The sequence below is a fragment of the Perognathus longimembris genome, chromosome 1 (assembly GCF_023159225.1).
Source record: "Perognathus longimembris pacificus isolate PPM17 chromosome 1, ASM2315922v1, whole genome shotgun sequence".
Taxonomy (NCBI): domain Eukaryota; kingdom Metazoa; phylum Chordata; class Mammalia; order Rodentia; family Heteromyidae; genus Perognathus; species Perognathus longimembris.
In genome coordinates this window covers 23,398,430-23,412,270 of record NC_063161.1, presented here as the reverse complement: position 1 = coordinate 23,412,270, position 13,841 = coordinate 23,398,430, and the positions used below count along the sequence as shown (strand labels likewise).

Below are 13,841 nucleotides of genomic sequence, written 5' to 3'. Positions count from 1 at the left end.
ATTAGTTTTTGTAACATATGGGTCATGATGTGCTTTAAAAGCAAGGATCTAACTGACCTGGGAAATGTCTCCATTCCATCTTTAATGTTTTCTTCCCTCTATTTTACAGACTGTAACTGAAGCAATACAAAACTAAACAGCAGGTGAGCTGTGGAAATGTATTTCTTTTCATTTACTTTAGTTGATTATAATGGACAATTTATTCAACATATTTTAATTGCAAGGGAAATGATTATACATTATTTCTCAAATATTATAAGAATTTCTGTTACACAATTAAGCATCTGGAAAATTTAACATGTAATTTTTTGAGTAATTGCTAAGCTGTTGACTCCCACACCTGATGTATTATCATTGGAGTTAAGACTAAATCTCTCAATGAAAGTGGGATAGCATGAGGGAGGCATTAGTCTAGAATCCAGCTGCCTACATGCCTCAAATGCTTCAGTGCATTTCCTTCAACCTCTCACAGCAGGGTCTGGGAGACAATTCTCTAAGATACCATAATGCCAGTTCCCTAAAGCTCATAAAGCAGCTATACAGTCACGATCATATCTAGTCTCTGAATCAAACACAAAGTCTAAAACCTTACTCTCCAAATGGAGAGGATATCTCTACAGACTCAAAGTCAGCATACAGAAAAGTAGAAAAAGCAGGTATATATTGGCAACATGATTTTTAGCAACTTTCTTTGAAAAGCAAAGGAGGAAAACCTGAGGACCATAAATTGCATATGCCATTTTATACTTTCAGAGTTACACATTTTAGTTTTGAGACATTTAAGTTCACATACACTGTGTTCTTTCAAGTAAGTCTTTCCAAATCTTTGCTTACATAAGCAGTTAGGAACTGAAATAACTCTCAACTGGTTACGCAATGTTGTCCGGTAACCAGGATGCACTGTTGCCACAACACTCAGGAAGCATTCTCTGTGGATCTGTGGGTCTCCTTTTGGTGTGTCCATATATTTATTTTGTCAATACATTAATATTGTTTCACGTAACGTATAACATATGTTGGTTCCCATGAAATTGATTTTTTTTCTTCCTAAAATCTTGCCAAGTGAGAAACCAATGCATTTGGCTGAGAAACACAAACCCAGATGACATTTAGGAAGGAGAAGGGCACCTCCCAAAGTCATGGAAACAGCAGAGTATCTCTTGCACTGATTCAGCTGATGTCTTTTCCTTTTCCCAGCAGGAAAAGGACAATTCTTTTTCTCTAGGAGCCCCTCTGCCAAGATGAGGAAGAGCCAGGAGATATTCTCAGCTAATCCTAAGATTACTTGGGGCTACACCTTACTGTCCCTAGGGAAAGGAGATAGGGAATCCCACAGCTGACATCCAATCTGTCAGGAAATCCGCTTGGCTCTGTCTTCAAAATGTATCCAGAACCGGATCTTTTATCACTACTTCCTCTGTAGCTGCCCTGGGTTGAGCCACTATTGCCTTGTGACTAAGCATTTCATTGGCTTCCTAATTACTCTCCTGTACCCCTATTACCACTCTCAGCCTGTTCACACCCAGCAGCCAGAGTGACTGCTAGGGCACAAGTGAAAACATGCTCCTCCTCTGCAGAAAACCTTCTGTGGCTCCTCTGTCACTGTGTACCTGGCCTTCCATTGTTCATCCTGCAGACCCAGAATCCTTGCAGACACACTCACTCTACTGTTTTCCCTCATTCTTATAGTCCTTTACTTCAGCATTACTTGTCATGTGACTCTTGTCTAGCCACAAGACCTAACATAGCTGTCATCCTATTTATTTAATTTTTATTTATATATTTTTTGCCAGTCCTGGGGCTTGAACTCAGGGCCTGAGCACTTTCCCTGAGCTTCTTTTGCTCAATAATAGTGCTCTACCACTTGAGCCACAGTGTCACTTCCAGCTTTTTCTGTTTATATAGTACTGAGGAACCAAGGCTTCATGCATGCAAGGCAAGCACTCTACCACTAAGCCACATTCCCAGCCTCCCTGTTTTTGTTTTTAAATCTGCCTGTGCTACTGTGGTTTTCGACTATATCATAAAGTTTATTTTTTATTTAGTCTTTGAATTGCTTATTTCCAAAAGAATGTAGGTTTCTCTGAGCAGGTATTTTTGTTTTGCTCATTTTGTTAAAGCTAAAAATGGTAAGTGGCACAGAGTGGCTATTCAATAAATGTTTATTAGAGACATGTGTATATGGGAGAGCATCTTCCTGAGATGCTGCCACATTGCCATCTACTGAGGTGGACACAGTAAAGAGCCGAAACTAGCTCTGTGTGTGTGTGCATTTGCACGTGCACACATTCATCTATGCCTGTGATTGCCAGTACTAGGGAGTTGGAGGTAGAAGAATCCTGAGTTTGAGGACAGCCTGGACTACAAAGTGAGACTCTATTATACACATGTAAATACACACACACATGCACACATATAATACAAGTATTGTATATATGTATGTATGCATGTGTATATATACATATGTATATATACATACATACTTAAAGAATATAACTTATAAATAGCAGACTTTCTTCAATTTATCCTTTTCAGGAGGACTGGAAGAAGTTTCAGATACATCATATATCAATGCTAATACTAAATGCCCAAATAGAATTTGTTTTTTTTTTTCCAGTGCCAAGGATTGAACCCAGAGCCTCAAAAATGCTAGGCAAGCATTCTTGCTGAGCTAGTGAAGTTCTGATGACGAATCTTGGTCACAGTTTTGCCAATTCTAAGTAAATAAAAATATTAAGAGGTATAAAAACATCACCTTGAAGTAAAATAACTTTAGAAAATTACCACAGTATATAATAAGTAACTTAATATACCAAAGCAAAGATTCAGGCATTGGAGAAGATGAGCATTTTAAAATGTCTAGGTGAGGGGCTGGGGATATGGCCTAGTGGCAAGAGTGCCTGCCTCATATACATGAGGCCCTGGGTTCGATTCCCCAGCACCACATATACAGAAAATGGCTAGAAGTGGCGCTGTGGCTCAAGTGGCAGAGTGCTAGCCTTGAGCAAAAAGAAGCCAGGGACAGTGCTCAGGCCCTGAGTCCAAGCCCCAGGACTGGCCAAAAAAAAAAAAAAAAAATGTCTAGATGACAGATAGTACTATACTTTTATAGGAACTTTTGTGACAATGAAAGAGTTTTAAATGCAGATTGGTAATAGCTTATTCTAACCCTTAAATATTATGTCAAATTTCCTGCCAGGCATTAGCAACAGAAGTATAAACCATAGATATATCATAACTTCTTCTGTGGAGTAAGAGCAGAGCATAGATAAGATTATCAGTACACTTACGTTTCAAAACCATTCTGAATATAACATTAAATCAAGGGAGAGCAGGAAAAGAAGCCAGTGATTTTTTTTTTACATCACATAGAACAATGTCTTAAGTCTTCAAAAAAATAAAAACCTTGACAGGGTTGCTGGGGATCTAGCTTAGTGTTAGGGTGTCTTTTTTTTTTTTTTCCCCATGTTTAAAGCCCCAGTGTTCGACCCCAGTAAATAAACTAATGATCAAAGTATATTATATACACGCATGAAAATTTTATAAAGAAACCCACTACTTTATCCAGTTAATATATACTAATAATTATACATATGTTTTTTTGACATACAAACCTAAGGCATACAAACCTGGGCTCCAGTGGCTCGCAACTGTAATCCTAGCTACTCAAGAGGAGATTGGAGAATCCTGGTGCAAAGCCAGTCCAGGAAATAAAGTCTATGAGCTTCTTGTCTCCAATTAGCCACCAAGAAGCTGGAAGTGGAGCTGTGGCTCAAGTGATAGAGCATAGCATTGAGCAAAAAGCTCAGAGACAGTGCCTAGTACTGGGTTAATTCTTTTTTTTTTTTTTAAAGGGGTGTTTTTCTTTGTACTGTTTAATTTTTTAATAATCCATAAAGAGACTAACAAAAACCAAAGGAAATGACAGCTATTCTGACAGCTTCAAAAGAGTCTAGAAGATGGGCAGGGAATGTGGCTCAGTGGTAGTGTGCTTGTCTAATATACATGAAGCCCTGGGTTCAATTCTCCACTACCACATAAACAAACAAACAAAAAAAGAACTATTTAAAAAATTAAAAAAGAGTCTAGAAGTTTAGTCGTTCTGAAAGGCAAATACAGTAGAAAATCTTCTCTGGGATAGGGAAGTTATAAATCCCATTGTAGCATCTTAATGGAAGAGACAATGAGTATGTGTTAGACTGAGCATAGAGCCTTAAAAATATTCTAGGAATGGACATTGCTCCCCCTTGTGGCTCCTTTGATACATTACAAATAGAAAATTTGCATAAAACCTTGCTGCGTTGAGTCCACCTTTTATCTTTCCCTTTACATGCTGTTTAAGGAAACATTGTGCTAAATAAATGGCACTTGAATTGAAAATAATAACTTACTGTGGTAGAATCAAAAGAAAGGATGTCCACAACAGGGGGAGAAGAACTTTGCAAATCGATTACATCCAGCTTTGGATTAATCTGTATATATATATGTAAAAAAGAGTAAATGTGTCATCTTTATACCATAAGATACTGGATGAAATTTATAAAATCATAAAATTTATAAAATCATCAATGATTTATAAAATCATTACATAATTCTAATGTAAGATTATATACGCATATTTATTAACATGATTACCAAGTAACCTTCAGCCTACAAAATACCAGTGTATGAAAAGATAATAACAAAAATGAATTTACTACAGGAATAAACAGTCATTTTTACAATAAAAATCAATATGGTTCATCTATACAGGAATACTAAAAATAAAATGACCCACCTCAAAAGCTGTAGAAAAAGATCCTAGCCAGTTCATTAAGACAAGGAAAGAAATAAAAGTGTTATAAGATAAAACAATTTTTTAAAATGTCATTCATATAGAAAATAATTATCTATGGAAAAATCTCAAAAGGAATCATGCTAAATCATTAGCACCAATAAGCCAATTTAACAAAACTGCACATATAATGTATATACACGCACACACACACATATATATATAACATACACATGGGTATATATATACAATATATACAACATATACACATGCAATATGCAATATATACATGTGTGTACATTCACACATATATGTATATATGTAACAAAATCATGTATAAAACAGATTATGCAGTTAGAAAATATGAAAAGATACCACTAATAATACCATAAAAAATTTAAATCTATCAATATATTTGGGTTAAAAAAAACACTTGTTCTCACATGAATGAAGACTCAGATGAAGGGAAAATGCACCACAAAGAGCTCAGAAGCTGAGAGCTGCACACAGTAAGGGAAAGTAAGCACACTAAGAAACAAATAACACAGGGGCTGGGGATATAGCATAGTGGCAAGAGTGCCTGCCTCGGATACACGAGGCCCTAGGTTCGATTCCCCAGCACCACATATACAGAAAACGGCCAGAAGCGGCGCTGTGGCTCAAGTGGCAGAGTGCTAGCCTTGAGCGGGAAGAAGCCAGGGACAGTGCTCAGGCCCTGAGTCCAAGGCCCAGGACTGGCCAAAAAAAAAAAGAAAAGAAACAAATAACACAAATGAACAGCAGAAGAATGGCACAGTTTTTAAATTAAATTACATCATGGACCCTTGCCTAATAGTGCATACAGGTAGGCAGCAGATAAATTAGAAATCTAAATGCTATGCTAAAACCACACAATAAATATACAGTGCTTGAAAAGGCATCTTAAAAATAGCAAAAAGCAAAAGCAAAGAAAAAATGTATCTTAACGACAGCAAAATCCAAGCTAACCATGTGGTGTCTGACCATGGATACCACAAAATTAACCATCAGATAATGAAATGGGGATATATTATGATATATAAAATATATAAGTAATAAAATACACATGAAAAATTAAAAATGAGTAGAAAAAGAACAGCAAACACAATAAAAAAAAGCCACAGAAGTGAAAATCGAACTATCAGTATATGAAGAGATGCTCAGAAATGTTATTAATGAGAAGAGTGGGGGAAAAAAAAACAACTAGATTTTCAAAATCTAGAGTTCAATGATGCTACCAACACTGTTTATCACATGGCCTGTAATGGTTCAACTCCCCTAAACTAAACATACCTCAGAGGTCTACTAACATCGTGAGTTCATTGAAATATAAAATAGCAGTGAAAATGAATGGAATAGAAGTTTGTACAGCCTTGCCTATATGAAATCAGATTTAGCTGCAGGTTATGAAACTATAAACACAATCTATAATGTTACAGCCAGTAGTGTTAGTGATGAAGGTGAACATACCCTGGAATGGTCAAGTTACAGAAAAGCAGGGATAAATATGTGCAGGTTAGGAATAGGACCATCAGCCCAGCTAGTCAACACGTTGGCTTCTTTCTGGCTAGTCCACAAAGCAGAAAAGAGACAAGGACTCATTCTGTTAGCTTTGAATCTGGAAGCTTATCTAAAAGAAGGGATACTCAGCATGTCTTAAGGCACCTTTTAATCCTAGGCCAGCTGTTCTGAGAGACTGTTACATTTTCTTTTGTCTACTGCCACCTAGTGTAGATATAGAAGTATCTGCCAAATACCTGGCTTCAACTGAAACTGGAAATACTAAAATTAATAAATAGATAAAAAGAATCTCATCTACCATAGAAAAATCTTTCACCTTCTCCAAGACAGTAAACTTCTGATATAACTACTTTACTTCTTTGTGGCCCAAGTTACTACCAATGACTTAAAATGGAGTGGTCTGGGAGGCTGATTCAAGAATAGTGAATAGTCTTCCACTTGAATAGTCTACCACTTGAGCTACAGCTCTCTTTCCAGCTTTTTAGTAGTTAATTGGAGGTCAGTATCATGGACTTGAGTTATGATCCTCAGATCTCAGACTCCTGAGTACCTAGAAATACAGGTGTGTGCCACCAGCAATTGGCTTGGAAACTGACAACACAGAATGGAACTAGCATGCCTGGGTTGGAAATCTAGGAACAGGAACACACACACACACACACGCACACGCACACGCACACGCACGCACATTCTCCTTTGAAAGGAAAGCCTATTTTTTGGGGGAGGGGCAGAACCATGAAGCTCAACTCATGAAGTCTGAAGAGGGTAAGGTCAAGAAAGGTATACCGGGTCTGGGGATATGGCCTAGTGGTGAGAGAGCTTGCCTCGTATACATGAGGCCCTGGGTTCGATTCCCCAGCACCACATATACAGAAAATGGCCAGAAGTGGCGCTGTGGCTCAAGTGGCAGAGTGCTAGCCTTGAGCAAAAAGGAAGCCAGGGACAGTGCTCAGGCCCTGAGTCCAAGGCCCAGGACTGGCCAAAAAAAAAAAAAAAAAAAAATGTATACCCTGGGTAAAACAAAACAAAACAAAACAACCAAAAAAACCCACCTCTTGGGCTGGGGATATAGCCTAGTGGCAAGAGTGCCTGCCTCAGATACATGAGGCCCTAGGTTCGATTCCCCAGCACCACATATACAGAAAACGGCCAGAAGCGGCGCTGTGGCTCAAGTGGCAGAGTGCTAGCCTTGAGCGGGAAGAAGCCAGGGACAGTGCTCAGGCCCTGAGTCCAAGGCCCAGGACTGGCCAAAAAAAAAAAAAAAAAAAAAAAAAAAAAAAAAAAACCCACCTCTTTCTTATTAAAAAAAAAAAAAAGAGAAAAAAATGAAGGCATTGTTCTCAAGTTTCTAATTAAAGAGAGTGTGCCTGGCAGGCACACTCTGTAGATAGAGAAGTAGGAAGGACACACAAGAGTCTGTTTCATGTATCTGTACAGCAAGGATCCAGGCAGGGCCTTGGACCCTCTCAAAACAATCTGCTCAACACCTCTCTTTCCAAGTAGGAAACAGAAGAAACAAACAAGTAGGAATAAGTGATTTATACATTTGCTCAGCTGCTACACAAGATCTCAGAGTCTGTAGGATTCCTCACCTTGAAACAAGAAAAGTTCTTTATCAGTGACTTTTGCCTAAGTCCAATATCATTTAGAGGTTTGAGACTATAAATCAAATGAGCCACACAGAAAAGAATAAAATACAAATAAATCAAAGGAATACTATCTTGCTTCAAGCTCAGAAATAAAACTGCTTTTGCAAAAAGAGAAGCTATAGAAACCTCTAGATAATGTTTACTAAATATATTTTAATAGTGCTTTTTTATTTTCTTTAAATCATGAAGTCAAGTAATGTTTTGCAGTTGTTGTTTTTTTTTTTGCCAGTCCTGGGGCTTGGACTCAGGGCCTGAGCACTGTCCCTGGCTTCTTCCCGCTCAAGGCTAGCACTCTGCCACTTGAGCCACAGCGCAGCTTCTGGCCGTTTTCTGTATATGTGGTGCTGGGGAATCGAACCTAGGGCCTCGTGTATCCGAGGCAGGCACTCTTGCCACTAGGCTATATCCCCAGCCCCTGTTTTGCAGTTTTTAAACTGCTAACATATATAAGCTCACCTTGTCTAGAGGACTATTTAAAAAACCTTTCAATCTACAAAGTTTAGCATCTTATTAAGGTATTAAAGTATGATTTATTGATCATAAATGAAAGTAGTACCACTTCTATTCCAATTGATATTATTCCCTTTTAGGTAAAGCTTTTAAGTTAAGCAGTTCTCTCTCTTTGTCTCTCTCTCTCTCTCTCATCTTCCTTTCCTCCTTCCTCCTCATTTCCTTTCTCCTTTTTCTTTTTTTGGCTCTGTGAGGTCTTTCTTTGCATTCATGTGAAGTGCAATCTTTAAACAAAAATTGTATATACCGTAGTTGCTTTTTCCTAATGCTAAAGATGAAATCTTTACATATTTGGTTTTGCTTTATTATGGGACCTTTTCAACTAAACTGCTCATCGTGCACGTGCAAAGTCTTGTAACAAAATCTGGCATCGTGTATCACAGTACTTAGCTGTTTTACAGAGCTTTATGGTCATACTAAGCAACCATGACACTAGCAGATAGTTTTCATGGGATGCTTTATAAAACCCCTTTCCTCAGGGCTGCATGAAAAATTCAGTCTTGATGCCCAGTGTCATGAAGTAGAGTGCCATTGACCTCTAATTCTACAAGGAAAAGCCAGTTTTTAATAGAACTTTAAGTGTATTTGTGAAAAATACAGTTGAGAGCTGCCCTGCACAGCCTGGGTCATATTGACCTGACAATACAAAGCAACCCAGCTGGTTTTATGGCTTTCTGGCTGTCCAGGCAGAGCAGAGCTGCCCAGACAACTTGTTGACATTTTACAATAAACTTAGCTCTCTTAAATGGATTGGGGTTGACAGTAAATCATGGCGGAAATGGCTTGAATCTGTGTTGGGATAGCAAGATGTCATGAAAGTATTACTAGTCAGAAGTGAGGAAACAGGCTGGACCTGCACTTCTGTAGCCATCACTTTGGTAAGAGGTCAAAATCAGTGACAGAACAACAGTGTATCTTCCTCTTGGACAAGCGTGGCCAGACCACAGAAATGCTAGAACAAAAATGGCAAGACTCTGGCTGGGTGGTGGCAGTTCACGTCTATAGTCCTAGCTACTCGGGAAGATCTCGATTTGAGGTCATCTAGGGCAAAAAAATCATGAAATTCCCATCTCAATCAATAGCTGGGATTCATAGTTTATGCCCAGATATGTGGGAGGCACAGGTTAGGATTGTGGTTCTAGGCCAGGCAGGGGAAAAAAGTTCATAAGACTATGTCAAAAAAAAAAAAAAAAAAACTATGTCAAAAGAAAAAGCATGGGGATATGGCCTAGTGGCAAGAGTGCTTGCCTCGTATACATGAAGCCCTGGGTTCGATTCCCCAGCACCACATATACAGAAAATGGCCAGAAGTGGTGCTGCGGCTCAAGTGGCAGAGTGCTAGCCTTGAGCAAAAAGAAGCCAGGGACAGTGCTCAGACCCTGAGTCCAAGGCCCAGGACTGGCAAAAAAAAAAAAAAGTAAAAGAAAAAGCACGGTGGCATGGTGGTGCAGGCTTGTCATCCCAGCTATGACAAGAAGCACAAATGGGAGGATCATAGCCTAGGCCGGACTAGGCAAAAATCAAGACTCTATCTCAAATGTAACTAAAGCAAAAAGGGCTAGAGGCATGGCTCAAGTGGTCCAGCAAGTGTAAAGCCTGAATCCAAACCCCACTAGTGCCTAAAACAAACAAAAAAATCAAAACCATTTTGGTACTACAAGAAAAGGATATTTAAGTTAAATTATATTTATTTTATACAAAGATATGTGATCACCAGGGTAAACAAATATACTTAAAATTATAGAAACTGAAGAAGAAAACATCATGATGAATAGGAGCTAATTACATTCTTTCCTTCAAAGAATGAATGAGAAAATGAGTACTGAAGATGTGACTCAATGGTAGAAGACTTTCCTAGCATGTGTGAGGCTCTGGGTTTGATTTTTCAGCATCACACAAAAAGAAAAGGAAAATGGTAATATACTAAGTGGCATTAAGGATAAAGGGGGACACAAAAATGGAAGGACAAAGGGTAAACAAAGGCAGCAGCGATACTCACTAGACACTATGTTGAAAATGAACTATAAAACTTGTGGGTATGGATGGAAGGAAAAAACTGGGAGAGAGTGTGAGAAGGGGAAACACTGCCTGACTTATAAAACTGTAACTCCTCTGCAACAGCACCTTTATAATAACAATAAAAAATAAAATAAAATACATAATAAAGCACAGTGGTTAATACTTTAGAAAAACTACAACACTGTTATAAAGAAAGAAATTAGCCAAGAGCCAGTGGCTCATGCCTATAAACCTATCTACTCAGCTGAGCTCTGAGGATTGTGGCTGGAAACCAGTCAGGGCAAAAGAATAAAGAGACTCTTGTCTTCCAGTTAATCAGCCCAAAGCCAGAACTAGAAGTGTGGCTTCATACTCGCTAGACAGGGGCTAGCATTTTCAAATCCACATACTTCCTCAAAGAGGGAGAGTGGGGAGTGACTATGTGAGAAGTATCAAGATCAAGTAAACCAAGACTAACGTAGTAATAGGAGTTGGGATCTTAAGAGACCCTGGAGGCAGTTTGGGACATCAGCCTGAACCATAAATGGTGCCACTATACCTCAGCAAACAGAATATGCCCTCACTATAAAAGCAAGGGGACAAAAGGCGAACAAATGCAACAGTGGTATCACTAGACTCTATGTTGAAAATGAATTATACAACTTGTGGGTGAGGACAGGAGGGAAAAACTAGGAAACTGGGAATGTGGGAATAGGTGACGTCCAAAAACAAATGTTCTCATTACCTCACTTATGTAACTGTAACCCCTTTGTACATCACCTTTATAGTAACAATAAAAAAATATTTTTTAGGGCTGAGAATGTGGCATACTGGCAAAGTACTTGCCTAGCATGCATGAAACCCTGGGTTCAATCCCTCAGTACCACATAAACAGAAAAAGCCAGAAATTGCACTGTGGCTCAAGTGGTAGAGTGTTAGCCCAAGCTCTGAGTTCAAGTCTCAGGACTGGCAAAAAAAAAAAAAAAGAAATATTTTTTAAAAAGAATCAAGAAGGAATAATAAAAATTAAATCAAATGAACAAGTAATGATGATTTCTGACACTGGCTCCTTGAACAGAAAAGGGCTTAAGAAGAAACATATAAAATGGTGGTACATAGGCTAATGCCAGCTGTGGACATGATGAATTCATCTTTAAAGAACACTTGAATCTACAGGACCTAAGGGGACATCTAAGGAGACATGTCAATAAAATCTCTACAGCTAAATATGTAATTATATATCCAAGTACACAGGCAGGCTATATACAATGATCACAATGATTAGATTCAATACCTAATTTTTCTTTTTACTTAACATAAGCTTTTCCTTTTGTTACAAAAGGGTTAAGAGACCTATTTCAACAACTTATGAAAATCCTTGCTCTTTAGCTGTTTTCACAATGCCTAACCCACAACCATCCTAAAAACACCTACAATATGATGTAGATCAGACTTCACAGTCACCAGGAAATAAGATTTCTCATCTCCTATTGTCATCAGAATTTTATTTACTTATTTATCTACCAATTTATTTATTTATTGATGAGACAGAGTATCTCACTATGTAGTCCAGGGAATCCCTCAACTCCCTCTAGTATAGGACTCAAACTTGTGATCCACCTGCTTCAACATCAGCTTCTTGTGTGCTGGAATTATAGGTGTATGCAACCATAATTTCTCTTTCTCTCCTGCACTGCATATGTTAATTGTACAAAGGGGCTTCAGTATGATACATATGAAACCTTATATGTATATACACATAAGTATATGTACATACTTATATCAAAGCCACCCTCTCTAGTACTGTTTCTTATTTATCCGTCCCCTTTCGTTAACATGGCTTCTTAATTCTATTTCTGGATATTTACTTAAGAAGTGGATATAAGATCACAGTAGCTCAATAGCTATGTACATATGATCACATAAGATGATGTTAAGTGAAATGAACTCCAAGATATGGAAACAGGTGGTTTTTCATTGTTGTTGTTATTTTCACTGTACTATGTGAAATTATTTCTTTTTTCTTTTATTTATCTTCCCTGTGGTTTAGCCCCTGTTGTCACTGAGTTTGATTTTGGTACCCTGGGTATTGTATATATGTTTGTCTGAATTAGGGAAGGGAAGGGGAATATCAAAATGGAGAGACAAAGGATAAAAGGCAAACCAATGCAATAGCAATACTTATAAGACAATATGTTGTAAACTAACTGTACAACTCCGGGGGTGGAGGGGGGCTAGGGAAGAGGAGGGAATATGGGAGAAAAATGAGGCAAGAGGTAACAGATTTGACAAGAAGTGTACTCACTACCTTAGGTATGTAACTGTAACACCTTTGTACATCACCTTGACTATATATATATATATATATACTTTTTTTTTTAAAGAACTTTTAACATTACTTAACACCATCATGTGCCTATAGTTTAGTGGTAAAAAAAAAAACTTTCACAGCACTGCTGTTTTAGGTTAGGTTTTAACAAATTATATATAATTTCAAACACTTGGCTAAGTGAATAACAGCCACAAATGTACAAAGAATTTAGGACAAATACTCACTTCAACGGTCTCAACTTTTCCCTCATGGGGATGTGGTGTTCTTGGGTAGATGTCGAGCAGATGTGGTTGTGAATCAAAATGCAATCTTTTGAGATTTCTTTTAGCAAAATCTTTACTAAGAAACTCATCAAAGTTAGTCTTCCACAGTAAGACCTACAATAAAGTCAATGATGTTGGTGGTTACTGGACTTGCATGTACATACAGAACTCATTTTGTTAAAGGGAGCATATAGAACTAGCCCACAAAGTAGACAGAAAGGCTATGTGTGTATATCTATATATCTATATATTTGTATTTAAATAATTTTACTACTTCTCAACAACTTTTTTGACAAGGTATAAGAAGAGATTTAGCATTTCAACTGCCATTATGCCTGGTTTAAAATTGATTCTAAGGTAATATCTTAAATTTTATTTTTCCCCACTAAAATTCCAATCATATTTTGGCCCTGATAATCAAGTTTATTTAATAACATCTGGTGATGAGTGACTTTGGATCATTTTGTATAAATGCAGATTTGCCTCCTAAATGATCTGGACTTGGTTTCCTCAAGGACATGTTGTACAGGTACTTAACATTGGAAGAAACAAGATCTGCAGACAACAGATTAGGTCACAGTTTAGGCAAAGAGGCTACCCTCTGAACACGAACACTGAACAAGTGTCCATGATACATACAAACCCAGCTAGATGGAAAAGTGAAAAAAGAAACTAATTTCTCAACTCTAAAAGCTATTAGAACTAGAACTACTTCAGCTACGAGATGGCAGACTTTCTGTCACTAAATGAAAATATAAAGCCATAGATAATCACCA

At 37.8% G+C, this 13,841-nt stretch overlaps 1 protein-coding gene across 2 annotated transcripts in view; it reads right to left on the bottom strand.

Annotated features, from left to right (window-relative positions):
• The window catches only part of Poc1b (POC1 centriolar protein B), an 82,094-nt gene that overhangs the window by 30,511 nt on the left and 37,742 nt on the right, over positions 1–13,841 (bottom strand). The window contains exons 9-10 of one of the 2 annotated variants that reach the window (XM_048358492.1): positions 13,027–13,179; positions 4,392–4,472 (exon numbers count right to left, since the gene is read on the bottom strand). In XM_048358492.1, the coding sequence (XP_048214449.1) occupies positions 4,392–4,472; positions 13,027–13,179 (234 nt within the window). The remainder of the gene's footprint in view (positions 1–4,391; positions 4,473–13,026; positions 13,180–13,841) is intronic. The other variant, XM_048358501.1, reaches the window with a different exon arrangement.